The 25,321-nt window shown below is 48.0% G+C and overlaps 1 protein-coding gene across 6 annotated transcripts in view; it reads right to left on the reverse strand.

Moving 5' to 3' along the window:
• The window catches only part of ASAP2 (ArfGAP with SH3 domain, ankyrin repeat and PH domain 2), a 156,522-nt gene that overhangs the window by 94,743 nt on the left and 36,458 nt on the right, over positions 1-25,321 (reverse strand). For all 6 annotated transcript variants that reach the window (XR_003795003.1, XM_029232706.1, XM_029232703.1 and 3 more), the window contains exon 2: positions 8,224-8,296. Coding sequence is in view for 5 of the 6 variants with exons in the window: in XM_029232706.1 (XP_029088539.1) it covers positions 8,224-8,296 (73 nt within the window). In the remaining variant the exon portion in view is untranslated. The remainder of the gene's footprint in view (positions 1-8,223; positions 8,297-25,321) is intronic.

The following is a 25,321-nucleotide window of genomic DNA, read 5'->3' on the forward strand; positions in this document are numbered from 1 at the left end:
GAAACAATTCTGTGTTAATTTAATAGCCACATTCTAATTAGCATTGCAAACAACAGGGAGAAACACACACAAAAATTCTCATTTTCTTTTGTAGGCAGAAGATGGTAAGGGTTTGACGGAAAATTAGCATTTCTTTCTTTGCATTTTTCATTTCCAAGATGTGCCAATTTCTCTAAAAAAGGGTAAAGAAGGGATATCCCACTCTCAGTAAGAATAGCTCCACCAAGTCTTTAAGATACAGTAATTCTAGAGAAGTGAAAATCAAAGTCTTTCGTTGCTTCCTTCTTGATAAAGATGAATTTTTCCACCCACTGATATGTCAAATAGCTGAAAAATGTTAGCATCAACTTCTTGGGGGGAAAAAAAAACACCTATGAGCTGAGACAGAGATTGGGAAAGTTTAGACTAAGAACAGTATTAGAATAAATATGAACTGGGTTTTTGTTTTTTTTTTTAAAGAGGTCAGATAGTCTATTGTAAGTGGGAAAAATTACTGTAGAAACAGTTTCTCAACAAATCATCATCATAACTGCTTTTGCAAACCTGTACACAAGACATTCTAGAAAATACATCCAGCTGTGTTGTTATCCTTTTGAAAACTGGGAGCAAACATAGTGTACTTGCTATTGTGTAAGAAAAGTATTGTTTTGCATATATTGGGAACATACTGATAACCTTTTGGCTCAGTCCAATGTTTAAAGTCGGGGGGAGGGGGCAGGGGTGTCTAAGGTGGTATTTTCAAGACCAGCAGCTTCACCATCACCTGGGAACTTATTCAACTAGCAAATACTCAGGCTCCATCCTGGACCTACTGAGCCGGAAACTCTGAGGGTAGAGACCAGCAATCTGTGTTTTAACAAGATCTCCAAGGGACTCTGGGGCGCTCTCAAGTTTCAGAACCGCAACTCTGAAACGGGGGTTGGCAAACTTTTCCTAAAAGCAAGAGAGAGATATTAAAGGCTTTTGTAGGCACCAAGAGGCAATACAGAGGTTATTGGGTATATATGTGCTAAGATGCTAAAAACCATGCTTAGCTCACAGGCTGTAAATAACACAGCTGGCTGCTCCAAGGCATCTCAACCACTCCCCCGCCCCTTTCACACACATAAATCTGTATAAATCCTGTTTACCCCTAAAATTTTAAGTTGATCTCTCCTACACTAAGAGGAGAGTGTAAGGACTTACAGCAGAAACGTAATAACATACAAATGAATATTACTGACACATACTTTGTGTCTGCCGGCCTCTGTGCTGACCACTGCAGGGACACACAGGAGGTACATTTGCAGCTGTCATGCTGTTCATGTGTCCAGAACCACATCTGTCACTTTTTCATGTTACCTCAGTTACTCGTCACTAACAAGCCCATGAAATATTAATACTCTCCTTTTACATATGAGGAAACTGAGGCTCAGAAAGATAAACAACTTTCCCGGCGTCACAGACCTTCTGAGCGGCACCGCCAGCTTTGACTCCAGGGTTCCTGGATCTTAACACCCATGTGCTCTTTCTCCTAAACCACACCGCCTTTCAGAACAGGTCATGGACCTCAGGGCCTGTCATCTAACTGGGGGGCAAAGATCAACAGACATAAAAATATTTATAAAGAGCAAGATTTAAAGAGAGAGCAGAGTCTGCGTATTAGATACTCTTTCAGTTTTGGCTGAAAGAAAAATCAAAACTGATTCAACCTCGAAACTCACAATTCAGAGGGGGACTGTGTTCAGCAGAATGCTGTCCCCTCCCCGACAAAGATGTCCACTCCTCAGCCCTGCAGGCAGGGATACTGGGCCATCTGAGGTTGCAGATGGAATTCAAGTTGCTAATCAGCTCAACTGGAGATGGGAAGATTATCCTGGATCACTGGGTGGGCCCAATGTAATCACACGTCCTTAGATGTGGAAGAGGGAAGCAGAAGAGTCAGTGTCTGCTAGGGACTGAACTGTGTGTCATTCCCCTCCTCCCCCCAACCAAATTCATACGTTGAAGCCTTAACCCCCAGTATGATGGTATGTGGGGGGTGGGCCTTTGGGAGATAATGAAGTTTAGATGTGCTTAAGAGGGTAGGGCCCTCAAGATACGATTAGTGTCCAGAGCCCGCTCACTCTAGCATGCCTACGCTCTCCGTCTCTCTCTCTTTCTCCACCACGTGGGGACGCGGTGAGAAGGCGGCTCTCTGCAGGCCAGGGAGACAGCCTTCACCAGAACAAGAGCATGCCGGCACCCTAATCTCAGACTTGCAGCCTCCAGCACTGTGAGACAAATGTCTGTGGTTTAAGCCCCCCAGGCTGTGGTATTGTTACGGCAGCCCATGCAGACTAAGACAGCGTCAGAGTGACAGAGCGTGAGAAAGACTCCACCAGCCACTGCTGGCTTTGAAGATGGAAGGAGACTCCTAGCCGAGGAACTCAGGGGCTTCTAGAAGCTGGAAGGGGCAGGGAAACCTACTTGCTTCCAGGAAGGAAGCCAGCCAACACCTTGATTTCAGCCCAGTGAGGCCAGTTTGGACTTCTGACCTCCAGAGCTGTAGGTGAATCAGTGTCATCTGAAGGCGCTCCGTTTGTGGTAATCTGTTACAGCAGTCATAGAAAACTAATAATACCGAGAGTTAAAGGAGGCTGACACCACGTCAAGTCTCAGCGTCACGTCTCAGCTCGATGGAGATAGCTGCGTGGGCCTTCAACAGGAGCCTGGGACAGGAGCGCGTGCGTACAGACCAGGAGCAGGGCCAGATGGAAGACTGTGTGAAAGACACACATACGGCTCTGACACGTTCGTGCAGCAGGGAGCCACCGGTCAGCCTGGAGCAGAGAGAGACCACGGAGGGCAGGGAATCGCTTAGAGATCAGCTGGGGCCAGCCCATGGCCAATCAGGACACTCGGCAGAAAAGTCCTGCTGGCACGTAAATTAAGGAACATGAGACAGGAAAATGTACACAGCAGTGTGAGGCATAAATACTAAATTATTTTCACTGACCTTTTAATAATGCATAAAACGAGCGTTCTTCCTATGCAAGCAGTCGCCTAAGGATGTTGAACACTCTAACGATGGAACCACTTCGGGGACTTCTCCTGGAACTAACGGCAGTCAGAGCCAGAAGGATGGTAGTTACAGCGCTCCTAACCGAGGTGGTCGCCAGCAGCTCAATCCCTTACTGAATATGCCTGGCTCATTTCCGACATCTAGCTCTAAAGAAGTTTAATCTATCCTTAAATTCCCCCACTAAATATATTCAAAAGAGTGTGCTACTAAAAGCAGTTCTAGAGAAGAGATCCAAAATGCTGTGAACGACGTCAGCAACTCGCAGGAGAAGGGACAGGGCTTCCTCAGGTGACTCTTTTGAAGGAGACAACACTTGCTCTGAAATAAAGACTTCAGGATCAGGATTCTGGCTTAAAAAAAAAAATTCAGAATTCACAGCCTTATAATAACTCAAACTTGGCATGATATAAAGATGGGTAAAAGAGGGCCCCTGCAAGGTCAGGCTGACGGTCAACCTGCTGTGTGTGGTACCTCAGAAAGGACACAGGCTGGTGTCCAAATGCCACGTTAAAATTCCAGAGCAAACGTTTCAACTTCCGAAGCCTCAGTGTCCTCCGATCAAGCAGCAGAATGCCATTTCAAGCAGACCAAAAAGCATGTGCAGAGGGAAGAGGACACGAAACGCGGCATGTTGGGGCAAAAGGCAAGTCGTATCAAAGAAGGGCGCAGAGGGCTTCCCTGGCGGCGCAGGGGCTGAGAATCTGCCTGCCAACGCAGGGGACACGGGTTCGAGCCCTGGTCTGGGAGGATCCCACATGCCGCGGAGCAACTGGGCCCGTGAGCCACAATTACTGAGCCTGCGCGTCTGGAGCCTGTGCTCCGCAACAAGAGAGGCCGTGATAATGAGAGGCCCGCGCACCGCCATGAAGAGTGGCCCCCGCTCGCCGCAACTAGAGAAAGCTCTCGCACAGAAACGAAGACCCAACACAGCCGTTAAGTAAGTAAGTAAGTAAATAAATAAATAAAAAAGAAGGGTGCAGAGAGTTGGGAGGGACTCCGCACAGGTAGCCTGGGTCCAGGTGATGCAAGGAGCTGGGACCAAATCTGGTCTTCTGCCATGTTTACTAACCCGAGGCTCGCGGTGGGAGCGGTTAAGGGATGTGGTAGTAGTTTCACAGGCAAAGTAATTTGCAAAAGGTTAAGACCAATTCCCCCTCACAATTCGCTTTAGCATATTAAAGTCTTCGGCTAGTCCTGCAGGATGAAAAACCTGTTACCCGTGCTTTAGTCCAATTTCCCTAAAATTCCGGAGCCCACAGAGGCCTTCCCCATCTCTCCCAGGCTCTGGAACGTCACGAACATCAATGTGGACAAGAAACACCGCAGAGTTGTGAGCAGAGAAGCAACACCACTGAGTTGTGTTTTAGAAAATGACTCTGGGGCAGGTAAAGAAATGAGGTTTATGGCACACGCTCAGCAATATAGGTCAGAAATGCAGATTAGCCACGACTGGTGTTAAATTCGTAAAAGCCAGCTTCCTGACACCAAAGTGCTTACACCTTCCCCTTCTAATGTCTGTTTGCTGAAAACTTCCCATTCCGGGTGCCGGGCCAGCCTCGGGAGCCACTCAAGTCCTTCCTCCAGGCTGGCGGCAGTCACAGAACCAGCGTTTACATGTGACTGCATCTTATTTCTGAGCAGAACAACTTCTCAACATACGGTTTTAAGATCACTTTTGAACCTGGTCAGAATATGAAACATCCCTTTTATACAAGCCTTAAATTATAAACTCAAAAAGCCCAAGTGAACACAACAAAAAAGAAATCTCTTAAGATCCTTTTTGAAATCTGTTTGTCAACAAAACTGAGCATCCATCTCTTGGTGGTTTCTTTTTTTAAATTTTATTTATTTATTTATTTTTGGCTGTCTTGGGTCTCCATTTCTGTGCGAGGGCTTTCTCTAGTTGCAGCGAGCGCGGGCCACTCTTCATCGCGGTGCGCGGGCCTCTCATTATCACGGCCTCTCTTGTTGCGGAGCACAAGCTCCAGACATGCAGGCTCAGTAGTTGTGGCTCACGGGCCTAGCTGCTCCGCGGCATGTGGGATCCTCCCAGACCAGGGCTCGAACCCGTGTCCCCTGCACTGGCAGGCAGATTCTCAACCACTGTGCCACCAGGGAAGCCCTCTTGGTGGTTTCTTGACGTCTTGAGGACAGCCTGTCAATGCCAGCACAGTGGGGGCCTCGCAGCAGGGTGGCCGCGTGGCCGCTGACCTCAGCCCTACCCGGCAGGAAGCTGAGCTCCAGAAGCATCCAGAGGACACCGGCAACCCTCTGCCCTCAGGTTCCACTTTGTAAACCGAGAACAAGTCTTTACAACGATTTGCTGTAAAGATGAGCATAAGGTACAGAAAGCCCAAGGTACGCAGGAAGTGTTCAAACACATGAAACAATCGTTATTCTTCTTGTCCACCTCCTACTTTATCCAGGAAAAGAGCTTTTCCCGGGGGGTGGCCGCCTTTTCGCATACTGCAACACCCATTTCAGCAAATCTCAGTGCTGTATTAAGCGGAGGGAGTTTTATACTCTTGTCTTTGATATTTACTTTTAAATAGAAAAAAAAATTAATAAAAATTTCCCTACACATTTACTTCCAGTTAGGTGTTAGTCACTGAAAACTGACTCTATTTCCGTCTTTCATAAAATCAGTGGTTGTCAGGTAATCAGTTAATATCTATGTACTGGCAAGCTAAGCATGGTGGCGGTTTTTGTTTTGTCACTTGTTTTTAAAAAACTGTAGAGGATAAACAACAAGGTCCTACTGTATAGCACGGGGACTATATTCAATATCCTGTGATAAACCATAATGGAAAAGAATATGAAAAAGAATGTATATATATGTATAACTGAATCACTTTGCTGTACAGCAGGATTTAACACAACATTGTAAATCAACTATATTTCGATAAAATAAAAATTTAAAAAAACTGTAGAGGACTTCGAAGAACATCTAGATGGGGGTTTATCAACCTTGGCATTACTGACATTTGGGGCCAGATAATTCTTTGTTGGGGGCTGTCCTGTTCATCACAAGACCTTCAGCAGCATCCCTGGCCTCTAGCGCACACACACACATGCACACATACACACACACACACACACACACACACACACTCTTCAGCTGTTAATAACCAAACTGGGACAAATCACCCTGGCTGAGAACCACTGATCCCCATTGTAACCTAAATGACTGGTTTTCAGACAAGGAAACCAGGGCTAAAAGACGCTAAGTAGGAAATACGTTAATATAAATGTCTCAAACATTACATGAAATTTCTAAAAATCTTATATGTTCTGGTATAATGTTATAAGTCATAATTCTAGTTATTACTTTAAAATGTATATCTCAGAAATAACTAAATTTCCTTGTCAATTGCATTATTATGAACTTTCATCAAATCTTTAACCGTGGTCATTTTTAAGTCTTGTCATTTACAGACAGTTCTGGGTGGACTCTGAGGCTTTTGCAAAAATGTTCCTATAAAAGGGTTTCACCTTCAAGGAATTCATGGAAAAGACTCTGACGAGTACAGGTTTCTGGTAACTGACTATAAGCATTTTCAGAACTCTAATGGAAAACTGATGAATTCATAAACGTGCTAACGAAAGATCAAGATGAAAAAAAATTAATTACATGGGACGGAGTGAACTGATGAGGAAGATTATAATTTTTGTGACTTTCTGTTTGAATTAAAAAAAAAAAAAAATCCCACAAGGACCCAGAGGCAAAAAATATACAAATCAATTTTCACTGCAAAGTAAAGGAGCTGTTACAGTGGAGGATTCCTGGACTGAATGTCAATATTATGACATAGTGTGAGTGTGCTTTGTGTTTGGTAATTGCAGTCATTGTTGCTTCTGTTGTGGTCATCCATTTACAATGCTTGGTGTCAGTTTATTTATCTCTTGTAAAAATAAAATACAGTGTGTATTTGTGTGAAAAAAAAAAAGAATAGTTTTGGAGATTTTTGAAATCTATATGTATTTCTATACCTATATCTGTATCTATTCAAACACACAGCGTGTATCCTTTTGCTCAATGTTTTATCTGTGACATTCATCTATGTGGCTGCATATACTTACAGTTAATTCATTTTCATTCTACACAGTATTCCATTGCACAAGTATGACTTTTTTAATCCATTTAAAAAAAAAAAAGTAACTTCTAAGTAACTTCTTAGAAGTTACTTAGAAGTTACTTTAGTTGTGCTAAGTTATGCTACTTTAGTTACGCTAAGTAACTTCTTCCAGGGTATGACAGCCAGCACCACAAACTCCAGGTCCAGAAAGCTTTCACACTTAATTGGGAACTAGCTCAGTCAAGAACAAATTAAGTCCCTGCTCTTCTTTGCCTTCCCAAACTTATTTCACATTCATTTGGTACTTGTCATAAACAAATTAATATCTGTCTAATCATATTAACGTCAATGTAATTGCCATATATAAAATACACAAATAGGGCTTCCCTGGTGGCGCAGTGGTTGAGAGTCCACTTGCCGATGCAGGGGACACGGGTTCGTGTCCCAGTCCGGGAAGATCCCACATGCCGCAGAGCGGCTGGGCCCGTGAGCCATGGCCGCTGAGCCTGCACGTCCAGAGCCTGTGCTCCACAACAGGAGAGGCCACAACAGTGAGAGGCCCGTGTACCGCTTAAAAAAAAAAAAGTAGCTTCTATCGTTAGTAACGTTTTGTGCAGGGAGCAAACCTGCCACACACGTGCAGCCCGTCATCTTTGGGTCAGAAGTTGCAGTGTTTTTTGTTTTTAACCTATTTATATAAGTCTAGATCAAATATTACTTTGAGCAGTTGATCATGTTTTTATACTTATTAATTTTCCTCCCAGACAAGAAAGGCAAGAATTGGATAAGAGAGAAATGGAAAGGGCATCTGGCATAATTAACAGCACAAACCAAGTAACAGAGGCAGGAGTGAATCCACCGTTCTTAGCCAGCCTGGCAAAGCTGGTCCACGCAGGGCCATCACGCGAGACTCAGCTGCACTTCAGAGAACCGGAAGCACCTATGCTTCTAAAACTTACACATCCCAACTCACCTCTCTAATTTGTATGCCCAGGAAAAGAAGTTTGGTTGATTATTCATTAATGGTTGATTAACATTATGATATCAGGACTGCAAACACAAAATTTTCCACAAAGAAACCCCCAGGAAAGGATGCATACTCACCCAGCCCAGAGATGTTTATTGCTTTCACGGATTTCTTCATTTTGTAAAGAACCATCCGGTCCACGTCCAAAGCCTAAAATACAGAGAATGTATTCATTAAAACGTGTTTGAGCTTAGATCACAGCTTCAGAGAGCAGCTACAGGAGCGCCATGTGGAGGCCCCTCTGGGGTTGCCTCCGTGGGACCGGTGCTCAGTGTGGTGGGAATGAAGATGGAGCAGGTGGTCCCTAAAAGCCACCACCTTGTCACGTGCCTCATCCACCTGAAGCTCCCGAGCCGCCTCTGCCCTCACTGCCTGCTGGACACCAGCCTTCTGCGGTGAAGCGAGTTAACCTGGACCACCTCTGCTTCCACCAACCCTCAGTTCTCCCCGTGAACCAGCAAGCCCTGGGGGTGTGCCAGCCTGCCGGGGCCCGTCCCCCGCATAATCAAACAGACACACTTCCTAATGTTCTCCTCTAAAGGCACACACCTGTTCGCCACTGTATCCTCAGCACCCAGCAGAGAGCCTGGCAGAGAACAGGACTCAAAACAGCTCAGAAAATGACCATGAGACTAGCAAGACTGGCAGGACTCCAATCCAGACAACGGTTGTCCCTGCTGAGCCCAGAAACAAGGGGCAGCCACTGAAAGCTTCTTACTCTTAGCAGGCGGGAGGTGAAGGTCATGCAGGCCGCAGTGAGAACAACGGGGCAGGCAGGAAGTGGATTCAGGGAAAGGCTACCCAAAGGTGAGGGCCCGGTAGGGACCCACAGACGGAAGCTCAACGCAGGGCAGCAGACATGCTGGAAAAGTCAGGGAGTGGCCTTCGAGATCGACTCTGCCACTCTCAACCAAGTTTTAGTACTCCAGCTGCCGGCCCTCCCACAGATGACAGAGTAATCTTCTGTCCACAGGGGTCTGGCTCAGTTGCGCTGAGAGAAATGGGAACTGGGGGTAGTCAGATGCCTCAGTGTGGAAGGCCGATGGCAGAGGAAATGCCCTTTATCACACAGCTGAACTCTGGCGAATTCCCTCCCATGTTACACTGTGGGGCACACCCCTCCCTGATCACTCACTGCAGGAAGCCTTGTAAAAATGCCACCAGATGGAAACTGTACCCTTGTCATTAAAGGCACGCACTGTTTCCTGAACTCAGGAAAGAGAAGATGAACAGTAACTGTTGGTTTTCTTTTTTTTTTTTTTTTTAATTTATTTTATTTTTGCTGTGTTGGGTCTTCGTTTCTGTGCGAGGGCTTTCTCTAGTTGTGGCAAGCGGGGGCCACTCTTCACCGCGGTGCGCAGGCCTCTCACTATCGCGGCCTCTCTTGTTATGGAGCACAGGCTCCAGACGCGCAGGCTCAGTAGTTGTGGCTCACGGGCCTAGTTGCTCCGCGGCATGTGGGATCCTCCCAGACCAGGGCTCGAACCCGTGTCCCCTGCATTGGCGGGCAGATTCTCAACCACTGCGCCACCAGGGAAGCCCTAACCGTTGGTTTTCTAGTCTATTATGAGGAGCTTAGAAGTACAGGTGAGGTGGGCGGTAGAGGTGATTTTTAATTAAAATTACAAGAGGGAAAAGGAATTACCTCGCCACTCAAAAACACACCCCTCATTACAGTATGTATTTACAGATAATTAAGGTTGAACTTGGTCAGGAGAAGTTAAAATGATTAAGACTGAATGCTGGAAAAAGTCTCTGTCAATTATATATAAAAGCAGCATGGGAATTTTAGAACAAAAATAATAAAACTCTAGAGTCTCAAGGAACCAAAAGTTTCTACCAATCAGGCTGAGACTTCCAACCAGGTCATGCACTCACCCACACCCTGCCCTCTGCAAAATCTACCTAAACTTAGGAGAAGGAAAAATAGCTGCAACTGTAACCAGAAAGCTTAGGAGAAGGAAAAAAAAGCTGCAACTACAACCAGAATTTGTGTGTAAAAACTATAAACAAGCAAAAATCTAATAGACAATACGGCCCTAAGTAGGAACTGCGCAAAAGCCTAAGTCTGGCCAAAAACCTCATTAATTCTGAGGACCTAGACCACAGCTGCTGACCTTTAGTTTACAAAGCAAATTTCAGGGAGTCAATTCATCCCATAAACAAGACTGTAGGGATGTGTCACAGATATTTCAGAGGAAAATAAACAACTGTCTTCAACCACTTTAAAAGCATCTCTTTTGATCCCCTAAACTGTTATATTAATAGCCACGGCTCTTATTTATTCATGGAAGCAGCTCTCCTCCAAGTCCACGGCTGGTCTGGGATCCTGTGCAGCGTGGGAAAGGATGGCCTGCCTGGGAGGACGCTCACACTTTTCCTTTTCAGACCCGTGCTGTCCAGGATGGTAGCCACTGGCCACAGAGGAATATTTAGAGTAAAATTTAGAGTAAAATTAAAATGTAATAAAATTTATTAGCCAGCTCCTCAGTCTGGCTACCTTTCTCAAGAGCTCCAGCCACGTCCCATGTACTGTTTCTAAGCACACCCCGCTTCATGCTTCTCCTCCGTACCTGCATCCCTCTGTGTGCCATCCCCCAGGGCTACCCCGTAAAGCACTGGTAGCACCTAGGGGGTCCGTTCCCTCTTCCCTCCATGCGACACGCCTGTCTCCCTTCGGAGGGCTGCCTCAGTCTTTGTTCCCAGGGCCCTACAGGGACCTACATCTGGCACGGAGGCACCTACGTCCTGATGCTGGCCCATGGGGCCAAAACTGCAGTCTGTCTGAGATGAATCTTGAGCTTCCAGAGTCCACAAGCCACTTCTGTCCCTCGGTCTGTTTTCATGCAGCCATGCACTAAGGATCTGTACAGATGAGTATTTCCAATCCATGTGATGATGGGGTGATGGAGAATACTAACTCTGAACAACCAATTAAGAGAAAGGTTCGTACATCAACTATACTTCAAATAAACAAATAAATAATGAAAAAAGAGAGAGAAATGTTATCCCCCCAGAAAGAATTCCACTCTTCTATGGACCTAGAGTCTGTCACATAGAGTGAAGTAAGTCAGAAAGAGAAAAACAAACACCGTATGCTAACACATATATATGGAATCTAAAAAAAGAAGAAAATGGTTCTGAAGAACCTAGGGGCAGGACAGGAATAAAGATGCAGACGTAGAGAATGGACTTGAGGACACGGGGAGGGGGAAGGGTAAGCTGGGACTAAGTGAGAGAGTAACATTGACATCTATACACTACCAAATGTAAAATAGATAGCTAGTGGGAAGCAGCTGCATAGCGCAGGGAGATCAGCTCTGTGCTTTGCGACCACCTAGAGGGGAGGGAGGGGATATGGGGATATACGTATGCATATGGCTGATTCACTATGTTTTACAGCAGAAACTACCACAATATTGTAAAGCAAGTATACTCCGATAAAGATATTAAAAAAAAATTCCACTCTTCTTAGTAGACCTGCATTACCAAAAAGATTATACTCCATTACTATCATTATTATATTTTAATTTTCATTAAAAAAATTTGTGGAAATTTCTTTTCTCTCTTATTATGTAAGGATGTACATAATTTTGCCTCAATTTTGCCTCTAGGCCTGAAAATCCTAAATATTTTAGGCCCACAAAGCCTAAAATATTTACTATCAGGCCCTTTGCAGACAAAGTCTGCCGACCCCTGACCTGAGGATCCACACAAACGTTCCTCCTGCACCGTCAGCCAGCCCTGCTGCTCCTGCCCTGGACTAGAGGCGACAACACAGGGCCGGCTTGGTCCCTAGCACCCTAAGGTCACAATTTGAGCCAGCAAGGGTGGGGAGGGCCTGGCTTATTCTTGGAACCCAGAGATTCTGCCCTGGAGGGGACAAGAGGACAGCTGACCACAGGCCTCCCCATTTGGGCCATGACCCATGCCTGTCCCATCTCCTCTCCCCTCGTTCCTTTCATGAAAGGCCAAATGGAGAAGAAATGACAGAAAACCAAATAACAAAACAAAACAATGCCCAGACCTGTGCCCCAAGGACAGCTTTGCCAAGAAAGTCATACAGATATTTAGATGGTGGCTTTGCCTCAGCGCACATTTGACTTAACTTTTGAAGTAACAGAGAATGGTAACGACAGTGTCAAATATTTCCAGACCACTTTTGGGAAGCACAGAAACGCAATGTGGCCTGCAGGCTCGGTTTAAAGTGAGGGCAATAATGGACCAACCTCCTCCTGGGAATAAAGCAGAGGCCCAGAGAACAGCAGGTGTCATGAAGAATTAAGATCAAATAAATAGCCAAGCTAGATCACAGCTGTGTGAAACGTGTGCCTAAGGACAAACACGGACACACTTTGGTATTACCTAATAATATTGAAGTTACTCATAGTATGTGAATGTTTGCACCGGAAGATACATACAACGATGTTCATGACACGCTTCCAAGTAGCTGAAAACTGGACAAACCCAAATGCCTGTCAACGGGAAAATAGGTGAACTGTTGTGTATTCACATAACAGAACGTTACACAGCAATGGAGATGAACAATCTTTACCCACCCAGAACACAAATGAAACGTCACAAAAATATTAAAGATGCAAGTTGCAACTTTATAATACCATAAAGTTGTTTTAAAAAAACAGACGAAATTATGGGACTTCCCTGGTGGCGCAGTGGTTAAGAATCTGCCTGCCAATGCAGGGGACAAGGGTTCCATCCCTGGTCCGGGAAGATCCCACATGCCGCAGAGCAATTAAGCCCGCGAGTCACAACTACTGAAGTCCACGCACCTAGAGCCCGTGCTCCGCAACAGGAGAAGCCACCACAATGAGGAGCCCGCGCACCTCAATGAAGAGTAGGCCCCGCTCGCCACAGCTAGAGAAAGCCTGCGCGCAGCAACGGAGACCCAATGCAGCCATAAATAAATTAATTTTAAAAAATAAAAATAGACAAAATTAGATTATGTTTAGGGATGTAGATTATGTTTAAGGATGAAGATGTTGCTGAGAAAAAATGGGGAAGAGCCCCGAATGCCTAACCTAGGAGAATAACCACACAAACTATAGGGCACTCCTACGATTCAAGTCCAGACAGTTGTTAGGATCACCGATGCCCACTGGGTCACACTACGTGAAAACGTGGAGTGCAGAAAGAACGCAGACTATGTACAAATGCCCATGTTAACAAAGGAGAGCCCTGAGGTAAGTAAAGTTGAAGAACCAAGTACCCACAGGCAACCCACGGACCCTCTCCCTGGAGAGGTCAGCCCCCAACACAGCCCCCGCTAGATCACTAAAGTAGAGAAACGTTTCCTACGTTTCCTACAGATGATGTGAATGCCAGCTTTATAAAAATGCTTCACGTCCTGATTTTTACTAGGGGGGAAAGCTACTGGGAGATCTGGGGGAGCTGAAAAGGGAAAGGCAAATTTTGGCAGAACAGCTACAACCCACCAGAAGCAAAGAAAGGCACCCCCAGTCTCCCCGGCCCTGGTGCCCTGTTCCTGGGGAGACGAAGGGCAGGGGGAGGGCCTGGCCTGGGTCCCACGACCCTCCCATAGTGCTCTGCTCCCTGGGGCTGACAAGAGAGCTTGGATGCAAGCAGGAAACGGGTGATCTCAGGAAACTAATCACAAACAGAATGGACCTTATCCCAGAAGGTGCTAACACACCCCTGGCAGGAAGTGGGAGGGAGGCGGTGCGGGCGCTGCGCCAGATGCGGCACCGCAGGCCTGGTGATGCAGAAGAGGCTGGGAAGGCGACCTTCAGCTGAGAGCGAGGCCAGCCTTCCACATCTGCCCCAGTCCCAGAGGACAACGTAATCACAAGCCAGGCTGATTTCCCCAGGAAACGAGGCTCAAGCCACATGAACTCCACTTTGGTAACATAAACAGGGGAGAGAAGGCTGGAGATGGCCGTTTTCTTTCCAAGCCCCACACGCAGACGAGGAGAGCGAAGTGAGACTTCCACCAACCACATCCACCCTGTGGGCAATGTCCCTACCCTCACCCCATCTAGCACACTGAGCCCCACCATTCCCACTGGGCCCTCAACGGGGGCCTTCCTGAGGTCAACTGGCTGCCACATTTGTGTCTTATATATTCTTTCAAAAAGTGCATCTCGTAACTGACCAGAGACTTTAAGCAACGCATGCGTTGAAAATGGGAAAACCCATCATTCCATTCAATCTCCTAATCCCCTCCTAACACCCACGTCTCTAAGTCCACGATGTCACCTACAGGAAGACACCAGAAAGAAAAGAACCCAACAGAATGGGATCTTAGTTCTGGCCCCTCAGTGCTGTCCTGTTGGAGAATAGTGCAGAAGTTAGAAATCACTGGCTTTAGAATTGGACAGCCAGGCTCCACTTACTAGCAGCACAGTCTCAGAAAACTACTTCATCTCCCTGACTCGGTTTCTTCACCTGTAAGTTGGGAATAATAATATCTGCCTCCTAGGATAAGGTCATTAACATATACAGGGTCTGGCATATTGCAGGCACTCAATAATCAGTAGCGTTGTCAGTGTCTTCCGGTTCTCAGAGGGTCTAAAACTATACCACACTTATGACCAAGTAAGGTAGCTGCTCGGAAACACCATCACCCCAGTACTGTCCCAATCAATAGGATAAATATTTTCAGGTCTGATAATGGTTATGATAACAAGCGGAAATAACTCAGAAAAAAACACTTTTGTAGCTCTTGCCAGCCTTTCACTTCCACATGCATCCGTTTCCTTCCATCACTTTAAATTCTCCAAAACTTTTCCTGGTGTGTTTCTGACTCTAAATGGGTATCACGACAAAGGCAGGGCCACATGACTAGTGGTAGCATAGGGTGCTCTGGGCCATATCAGCTTTAACATTTAGGGAGAGGAGTGTGGAATCCCAGGTCTGAAGTGCAAGGGGGTGGTGGGCACCTGGTATCAGTCTGTCCCCGCCCCGCACAGACCCCCAGGCATCAGGAACCCCACTCACAAAGCAAGGCCTCTAGGCGGGCTGGCTGCTCTCACACCTGCAGGGACCACACCAAGCTCTGCCCACCCTCTGCTCACAAAGGGCCGCACTCTTAAGTTGGACAACGCCTGAAGCTCTACAGGTGTATCCAGGGAATGAACAGCCACAGTGTTACTCAGATAAGGTCATCAGCATTTGAGAGAAACACCTTTTAGTTCCAAAAACAGCAGGAGATGGGAGTCTAAAAAGGCATCTGCAGTCCCAAGTATCATACATCAATTTAAATTCCACAAAGCACTTTAACATCATTCGTTATCTTGGGCAACATTTACAACACCCTGTGAAATCATCAGTTCCCCTAATTTAAAGTAGAAGAAACAGACTCAGAGTTTAAGTGACTTGCCCAAGGTCATTTATTTGGCTTTGAACTAAAGAAAGGCTAGGAGAGCTCCCGCAAACTAAGGGGCAAGCTTCCCGAACTGTGCCCCCACCCCGTTTGCTAACAGCCTGGCTTCCAGAGGCCGGAGGGGCGCCAGGGAGCTCAGTGGGCTTCTGCAGCTGCCTTCCCTAACGTTCGGGAAAATCATCCCCCTTACACACGACTCCCTGTGCTTCCTTTAAGCCCCTTTCCACTAAGCTCATCCAGGTGCACGGGCACACCTGCCCAGACTACCTGTGTAACCAGCCTGGGGCTTCAGAATCTTCCCAGGGGCCGAGGGCGTGGGTAATGCATGAAGGCGGTGGCGGATTTGCCACCATCTGCATTCCCCAGGGTTACACAATCTACTCCTGAGCTCTTCAAGAGGAAGATTAGATAAGACATGGCTAGCCTGCCATGTGTTGATCTTCCACTTCTTGGTTCCTGCTTCCCATCCCAAAGACCTGGAGCCCTGCCCTGCGATGGAGTGGAAAGTAGGGAGGAGGGAAACCCAGAATGAGGAAGGGAGACCAGAGGAAAGAAGGAGCCAGCAGGCTTGTTGAGGCCCCAAAGCTGCCTGCCACACACAGAGCCACCCTCTAAACACAGCAGAGGGAGGTTTCTGAAAGAAGGAGGTGAAAATGCAAATAAGGCCAACGTGCTACCTGGATCCCGCGGTGCCCCTCCTGCTTTACCCCCAGAGTCTCGGTGCCTGTCCTCCATCCACACGCCCCGCCGATCCCCAAGGCTGCACGTCTAGGAACTAACCTTTTATTTTTCTGCAGTTCAAGCAGTGCAGGAATGGGGGGAGAGAAAGATAAACTGGGGAGGCCAGGCGCGCATCTTCCTGCCCCAGACCACGCACCCTGCACCCCACTTCATCCTCGTGAGCCCGGCTTATTGTGAGAGCACCGCTGGAGTAGAGAGCATGGCTGAGCACACAGAGCTGGGCTTTAATTCCCGCATCTCCACACACGAATGACTCCATCCCTGGGCCTCAGCTTCCACATCCCTAGAATGGGGCGACAACGTCTACTCGATATGGCGACTGTGAAGATTACACCACACGGGTGAGCACTGCCCAGCAGTTGGAGAGCATCCGCGTCGACCTGAGGACCCTTCCCCTCCCACCGCCCCGGCAGCTGGCACAGCACTGCACAGCAGGCAGCAGCGCGGCTGGTCGCTGACTGGCACAGACCCACGGCTGCCGCTGGACCTGGCAGCTACCCTGGAGCGGCCTGCTCCAGCTCTCCTGCGGCCGCGCCCTGTCCACATACGGTGAGAACAACAGGGGCCAAGGGGGCGCACCTACCGGGAGCCCACGCCAACCCCCAGACCGCACTGCGGATACCCAGCCCCCCAGGACCCTGCATCCACAGCCTTGGTCTCAGTGGGCTTCTTCCCCAGGGTGCCCCACCCTAGACTCAAAGGGTGGCCATCTGCGGGAAGAGATGGACAGAGCTTGGACGTACACTAGACACACATGCTGGGAGCGAAGCTGGAGGTGCCCAGAGGTGCGAAAGCATCAAGCCTGCCCCGAGCCCTGGCGTTGTACATGGGGCTCCCGGCACCAGGGAGCCTAGAGTGGTCTACACCAGGTGCCCACCGCTCCCGTGCCCTGCAGAACTGGGCCCCACACTCCTGCTCCGTTTAACCCAGGCCGCGCAGAATGCTTCAGGGGTGCGAGAGCCGAGAAGATGGTCTGGGGAAGCTCGGCATCGGCACCCGCAGCCTGGAGCATGGCAGGGCCGCTTCACACGCCGGGCATCAGAAGAGCTCATTCAAAGAAACGAATCCTCCGCTAAACACACGCACAGAAGACTGCTTCCACGGGGTCGGACGGCCGGGCATCCACAAACTGCGCCCAGCGGGGAGCAAAGCGGGGACCAGAGAAGAGGAGCCGCTGGGAAGCAGGGGAGAAGGTGCGGAGTTGAAGCCGTGGCGTGGACAGAAATGGGGGACTGGCCAGGTAAGGGAAGCGAGACAGGGTGACATTCCAGAGGAGCGAGCAGCCCGGCAGGAAGAGCAGGCCACAGGGCCAGGCAAGGCGGCAGGATGAGGCTGGACATGGGGGCGGGGAGGGGGCGGGGAGGGCAGGTCCCTGTCACTGAGGGGCAGCGGGGGAGGGCGGGACGGGCAGCCAAAGGCAAGAGTAGCTCTCAGCTGGCTGACGCGGCTTCTGAGGGTCATTAAAGGCTGTCTATTTTCAGCATCTGGGGATGTGAGTATTTCTCCCCAAGGAAGGGCTCTTGACCATTCGTTTTATTCTCTTTGCTCTCCATCCAAAGAAAAGAAAACTCTAAACCCCAGTAACAGAACAAGAGGGAGAGCAAGGGGCTGGTTCCCTCTGCCTAGGGGAGAGGCCCCCTCCGGCCCGCACCGGGGGGCCACACGGCAGACCCCGCCCCTCTGACAGGACACGTGCCCGCTGCGTGCTGCAATCCCCAGGGAACTCCTAATGCGGAGTCCTGAAAACAGACACTGCATGCAGTGGTGCAGTGTCTCACAGCAGACATGGTTTCTGCGTTTCTCAGACCAGAATGCTATCTGCTTTAAAGCTAATACGCAAAGTATTTACTATCTTTCAAAAAAAGCAGAGATACAAATGTACTGTTTCTTAAGAAACCTGAGGAAGCTCCAAGAGTACACAGATGTTCTGCTGGTCGAAGCCACGCAGCCCAGGCATCTGGGAAGGTCTCCATTTATCACAGTGACTGGAATGATGGATTGTGCAAAACAAGGGGTGAGCATGGTGGCCGGCAAAAGGCACCATCCAAGCTCTGTCACCTACTCATACTGTAGCCTTAGACGAGTCACCTCTCCTCCGAGGTGCCAGATGTAAAATTCTGTGCAACTATCGTCTTTAAGACAGTTTGCATTTCAGCTATCTTTCCAAGGAGGGACTACAATTGTATTCAAATACATGTGATGTAATGGATTAATTTTCCAGGGTAACTAAGAATCCTGCCCAAGACTCTCAACAGAATCAATTAATGACTAGCTATTAACACTGGGAATAATCAGTCCTATTCCAAACGTAAAAACAAATATTTGGTAATGGAAAAAGGTAATTTTTAACTAAAAATTTTGTATTTCCCTGGCTTGGACTTCTCACAATAGGAAGAAAGGTAAAGTGTGTGTCAGTACAACTTACAAGAAGGTCAAAATACCAACGTGGAGATACCAGCAGTCGTGTTGCCGGTGGGAGTGATACTAAATGTCTCACATCTGTACAGCACTTTCAACACAAAGTGCTTTTACATATACTATGGCTGGTGATCCTCAAACACAGGTAATATTATCATAACAAAGCAGGGACTAAGTGAAGTTATTTTTCCAAGGCCACAGAAGTAATGATAAAACCAAGATGCCACCTTTGTAATTTCTTTTAGTTCAAAAAAAATACTTTCACAGTATCTTAGCCTGTTATTCTTTCTGACATCATGCGCTGTTTCCTTAGTCTGTTCAAGGTAAACAACTGTTAAAAAGTCAAGAAACAACAAACCAAGAAAATAAAGCTATTTTCATTTGAGGGGAAAGTTTTTTTTAAAGTTGCAGCCATTGCATAAAGCTTATTAAGCAGCTATTCTGTTCACATCGTTGTGTGAGATTTGGTTCATGCCACTGTGCAGGAAACAGTCCCTGCTTTCAAAGCCTTAAAATTTCCTGAGGCAACTGAGATCTCTCAGAAACGAAGCCCCAGGGAATAAAGCCAGGCCTAGCAGCTCCTCCAGGACAGGACCCCTGACTTCTCATCTCTGAATCTCCACACCCAGCACAGTGCCTGACACCTGTAAACGCTCCATGAACATGGACTAAAACACACTCATCATCGAGCCCAGCTAACAGGGAAAGGCTTCCTGCGGAAGGTAAACACAGTCACACCCTGGAGACAGTGGCAGTTGTGAGAAGGTGGAGGAGCCCCCCCCCCCCCCCCCAGGCAGATGACACAGTCAAACAAGCAGGTCTGGGCAGGGCAGGACAATCACCAAGGGACAGTCACGATGTGTCCCACTCACTCGTTCAATGGCTTCTTAAACAGAGTAGATTTAAAAGGTATCTTACTAGAATACAAATTGTTCAAATATATACCATCACATCCTATAAACGGGATCAACGAAACCATGAGGCTGTTTTCATTCATTTGAAATACGCCGTGTGGATGCCAGTGGCCTGTACTTGCACTTCAGTATTCTTTCAGTTACAAGATGGAGAAAACTCTGAATAGCACATATAAATAGAAACAGATGGTCGGAAACATTTTTAAAAAACAGACCAAGATATTCTTTATTTAAACTAATTCAAAAGCTCTGAAATAGTACGAAATTTGTTTCAACTCTCTATCACTGACAGCATCTAATATCTTCTTGCCCTCTTTATCTCAAATATGTTAGACAACAAGCACCTGAAACTTACAGTAACACTAAACCCATGTCAATATTATCATGGCATCATGGGTGGAACACTAATTTCTCCTTGCACGGCTGCCTGCTGCTTTGCCTGACGTTCAACTAAAGGTGGCCCAGGCACGCACGCACGCACACACACGCCCCAAACACCAACTTTAACATCCTGGTGCCTGTGCTGCTGTGCTATTTTTTTCTATCTTGATCACCACAGAGCCATGCTTAGCACATAGCTAGCACTCGATAAATATTCACTAAATGAATTAATTGTGCTGCCAGGACAATCGCTTCTCCAGGGACCCTAAAACAGCTCTTCTCCTCCTGCCTTCTCCACGAACCTGTCTGATCTGTAAACGTGTCGTTGATTAGGAAGGCTGCCTGCAACGGTCATTCCATGAATCTGGGTCCACACGAGTTCCTTCATCTAAACAGCACTAAAAACAGTATCACTGTAGAGCTACGTCACTGGAGCAACGCCAGCTTATGAGTCTTCCTCAACACCTGCCGAGCTCCCTACCGACAGGCACACAAATAAATATGTGAATTTGCACCCCTCATCAAGAGTTCAAAATGTTCCAGGTATATCACCACACTGCTAGGAGATGCAAACATTATAGTGTAAATCTTGGCTTTTGAAAACTTTTTAACGAGAGTAAACACTGAAGATAACCAACTTACATGGTGTAAGTACCCACATATAGATCAAAGAAGTTATACAGTGGCCAATAAGGACATGAGAAGATGCTGAACATCATTATCAGAGAAATACAAATCAAAATCTCAGGGAGAGGGACTTCCCTGGTGGTCCAGTGGTAAAGAATCCGCCTTCCAGTGCAGGGGACGCGGGTTCGATACCTGGCCAGAGAACTGAGATCCCACATGCCACAGGACAACTAAGCCCGCACCACAATCACTGAGCTGGCATACCTCAACGAGAGAGCCAACGTGCCGCCAACTACAGAGCCCACGCACCCTGGAGCCCGTGCATCACAACTAGAGAGCCTGCGTGCCCCAACGAAGATCCCACAACTAAGACCCAATGCAGCCAGAAATAAAATAAACATGTATACACACACACACACACACACATATATAAAGCCAGACACAAAAGGCTACATGCCATGTGATTCTGTTTTGTTTTCAAAATTATATGAAATTCTACCAAAGACAAAACTATAGTGACATAAAGCACATCGATGACTGTGCAGGGCCAGGAGAGGAGGAACTGGAGGGCTGACCTCAGAGGGGCACGAGGTGACGGGACTCCTATTATTATGACTGTAGTGGCGGTTATATGACTGATACACGTGACAAAACTCATTGAACTGCATGCTTAAAACTGGTGAATTTTACTCTATGTGGATTATACCTCAGTTAAGCTGATTTTTAAAACTAAAACAATAACACAAAAACTTGACTATGTTTCTTTCCTAACTTTCCGTCCCATTTATTTCTTTCAAATGGCTGTTCTCAGTCCCTTAACTTGAAAAACAATGTTCAAGTCCCTAGCTGTCTGGCCTCTGGATTCCCTCGTGACTGTTTCTTCACTCTCAGGACACTATTAAACACCACGGTTTACCTGAGGACAGACTGAGGCCGAGTGGAGCACAGGATCCTTTTGAGGGCTGGAGTGAACTACGGAAGCTCGGGGTAGCTGATGCAGGACTGCATGATGCCTCAATTCATCAAGTACCTTCCAAAGGCCGTTAAGATAGATTTCTCTGTATTCACCGGTTCCTCAATTACTTAAACTCGAATGCAGGTCCAGCATCATGGCCTCGGGCATCTGTCTGCCCCACCTGCCCCAATGCACGCTCTCAACAACAGCGCTGGTCAGCGTCTATGCAGGGAGCGTTACTGGCTGTCTCACACTGAGTACGGCTCTGCTTCCAGCCCTTCCCTGAGGGATGTGTTCTGCAGGCTACACTCAAACGTCTCCCTGTCAGTATGTCCCAAGCACGTGGTCTGGCTCATTACAAAAAACTGATGAAAGAAACTCGATGAACTACATATGTTAATTTCTGGAAAAAAAATTTTTTAAAGGAAAGGAAAAAATGAGAGATGCTGCCTCTCGCACCTCCTGTTCCTAAAGCCCTTCAGCTCAGCCCAGGCCCGTCCGCGGTCCCCTTAGGTGCAGGCTTCCTCCCTGCCAGTTCCCTTACTGGACAGGCAGCGGCTAATCTCCCAGCCACCCTACTCTCCGTCACAAAGCTGAAGGTCCCCAGGAGAGACGTCCGTCCCCACAAATTCAACAAGGTCGGCGCCCCCCCTGTTCCCTTCACCTCCTCCCACGGGTCACCGAATCCCAGCACTCACCAGCTGGGACGGGAGGAAAGGGAAAATCAGGTGAGGTGTCAAGGACAAAATGCACATGTTACCTCTAATCATTAAACAGACGAAACCCACTCAGCAGATACTGAGGACAAGCGGTTCTTCTGAGAACTTCTCAACCTCTGCCCAGGGCCCTGCAGCACCGTGCTTTCAGCACCCACCAGGAGGACAGTGTCCCCCTGCCTGCCCCCTGCAGAGCGCCCCGAGCACAGGAGGTGGGAGTCAGGTCCCCTCTCACCCTCAGCCTAGTTCTCAGGACCTCGGCTCCTTTCTCTTCAAAATAAGTGACTTGGTGAAAAGCCACAGGGCTCACATCCCTTCACAGAATAAAACTCTGTGATGACAAAAGAGAGCTGCTTCCCACCATCTGACCACCTTCCTCCTTTGCCTCTATCTCCACAATCGCTTTATCAACCCTCCACACCCTGTTCCTATCGGACAACTGTTCCCTGAAGAGCCGTGGGTGTTCCTGCCTGCCCCACTCCCCCACTGTCCTCTTATTAAAATCCTTCAGAGCCCTCAGAATCCACCAAGATGCCACCCTCCCTGAGAAGCCTTCCCATCCCCCCGTTCTCCCCAAATCCCTGATCCTACCTCTTGGAGAAAACCTACCTTCACCCTGCCTTGTTTTATTGTTCATTGGTGAAAAACTGTCTTCCCCACTAGATGCCAGGTTTCTTGAGGGTAAGGCACGTGTCTTACCTACTTCTGACCCCTACAATGCTGGGCTCGGTGCTTTGCTCATGGATGGCCCAAGATGGCTGCATTTGATTTAATCTCTATGGCCCCTTTCACCTCCAGCAGTTATTGTTTGATCCTATGAGCCAGGTTAACAGGAAGAGATGCAACATCTCAGAGGCGGAGAGGCGGCCCCTCCATCCTGGCTCTGATTTAATAGGTCCTGAGCACCACAGCCCACCCCTGTTCCTCTCTTAGGCGCTGACTGCTTTCAACCGTGTCTGATGGCTACCTGTGGACTCAGTTTAAACAAAACCCCACCACACTGTATTCTTCTTGGGGGCCAGGCAACGTGTCCCCCATCCTTTTATACCAACTGCGGAATGGGAAACCACTTTACGCATTCCAGAGCTTGTTACGTGATTAAGACCGAGGCCTTGATCGCTGCACGGGGCCCCGGGTCTGACATCCCCACAGTTGTGCATGGCTCTGGGCGTTGCCAGAACTCCAAGGTTCTAGAAACGACGGCGCAATGAGCCTGCTTTGGATTTCTTGTTCCTTCCCCCTGCCCCTAATGTCTGTGGTCAAACACCACAAGCTGAATTATTAGTAACAACTACCATGTGTGTAGCATACCTTACAGATTACAGAATGCTATTCAACAAACCTTAAATGCCCACTGTGTCAGGCAGCATGCTAAATGCTAAAAATGATGAGGTAGGAGTTTCAGCCCCAAGAAGACCACGTGTACCATTTCAACTTCAATAACAACCCTAGAAGGCAGTTAGCATAGGTGCCATTTCCCTCATTTTACAGATGGTGAAACTGAGGCTCAAGAGATGAAGTAAAATTTCTAAGTAAGAAAAACAGTACAGACGGGAAGAGATGTAAACTCGGATGTGACCCCCGACTCCAGCCTTCCCCCCACCATGGTGCGCAGCCTGACGTGCCTGCGCTCTCTTCACAGACCACGAGCACAACCAGCCCAAACAAGAACCCAGAAGGTCGGCAGAGTGGTTTCCAGGGCACCCCTCTGTGACCAGGGCCCTCAGGCATCCCCTGCAGAGAAGCAGCACAGCCAGCTCGACTCAGCCCACGGGCTCCAGCCTCACACAGCGTCCACCTTCTGGGCTCCACGGCACCGCCTGCGCTGCTCCATCCCGTGAAGGCCCGACGTACAGTCCACGTGACACCTGTCATTTCCTTCCCAGGAATTCTCCACATGATCTCGGCAACGTCCTTCCAGAGGACACTCCTGGCAGGGCCCTAGGGGAATGTGTGCGGCAGACACTGCCTTATGACATCCCCTCAAATCACTCCCCATCTGAGTACAAGGACAGTCTAAATGTGTGGTACCAGTTTATAAGTATAAAACCCTTTAGACACCATAATCATCACGGAAATGAAAATTGCTACATGAGGAAAGCTCTGCCACCCACTTTGGAGACATGAGGGCAGACGGGGCAGACAGAGAGAGGGTTCAGGGGCAGGGCTAAGCCACAGACCCCAGTGTACAGACCAAGTTCACTCCACATTTAAGGTCCTCTCAGGGCAGGATTTTGAGACCAAAGCCTCACAGCAAAAGAACAAGGCATTAGGCCCCATCGGCTGTAAAGAGGGAAGAAACCGGGTCACGCAGGCACCCAAGGGCCAGCCTGGCTCCACCACTAACTGCCTGTGTGGCCCTGGCCAAGTGACAGCTTCTGAGCCCCTGCCTGGGTGGGCTGACCCATCGCAGAACTCGCCACTGTCCACAGGAATGCTGAAGCGAAATTTCTTCTAGACCTAACTTCTAGGAGTCTATGCTTCTATGCACATGGGGGTGGGGGGATTACAAAAGTCCAAGGACAGCATTATTTAACACAAACTTCATCCTCTGGATTCAGGGACAGGAAGAACTCTCAGTGACAGATGAACGCAAGAGCCGGTCTCACTCGACACTGATGCTGAGCCCCTGGCGGAGTGGACCACAGCAGCCGTGGCCACTCTGGTAAGGAGACACTATCAATAAAGTCCCTGGTCGAAAACGGGGTGCCTGACCGTCAAGAGCTTATAATCTAATTGAAGTACACAACCTACATATCAAACGGTCTAGGAAAATTCACCAAGTAACTGACTAGTAGACACAAGGGGATGTTATTGCTAGAAACAGAGTGAACAGCAGGGAAACAGCAAATTCCCACACCCAGTGAGCACCCGCAGCTGATGCCTTCCGGTCAGTGTCTCACGAATTCTCCTGGTGACCCTCTGGGCCAGGGGGTATTACCCTTATTTTACAGAAGAAGAAACTGAGGCTCAAACAGTTAACTCTCATTGCGTCACCTAGCAAGTAGGTGGTGTTCACACCCTGGACTGTGACCCCATAGCTCACCGTCTAACATTTTCATC

The sequence above is a fragment of the Monodon monoceros genome, unplaced genomic scaffold (genome assembly GCF_005190385.1).
Source record: "Monodon monoceros isolate NGI ecotype Baffin Bay Population unplaced genomic scaffold, NGI_Narwhal_1 Super_Scaffold_19, whole genome shotgun sequence".
NCBI classification, from domain to species: Eukaryota; Metazoa; Chordata; class Mammalia; order Artiodactyla; family Monodontidae; genus Monodon; species Monodon monoceros.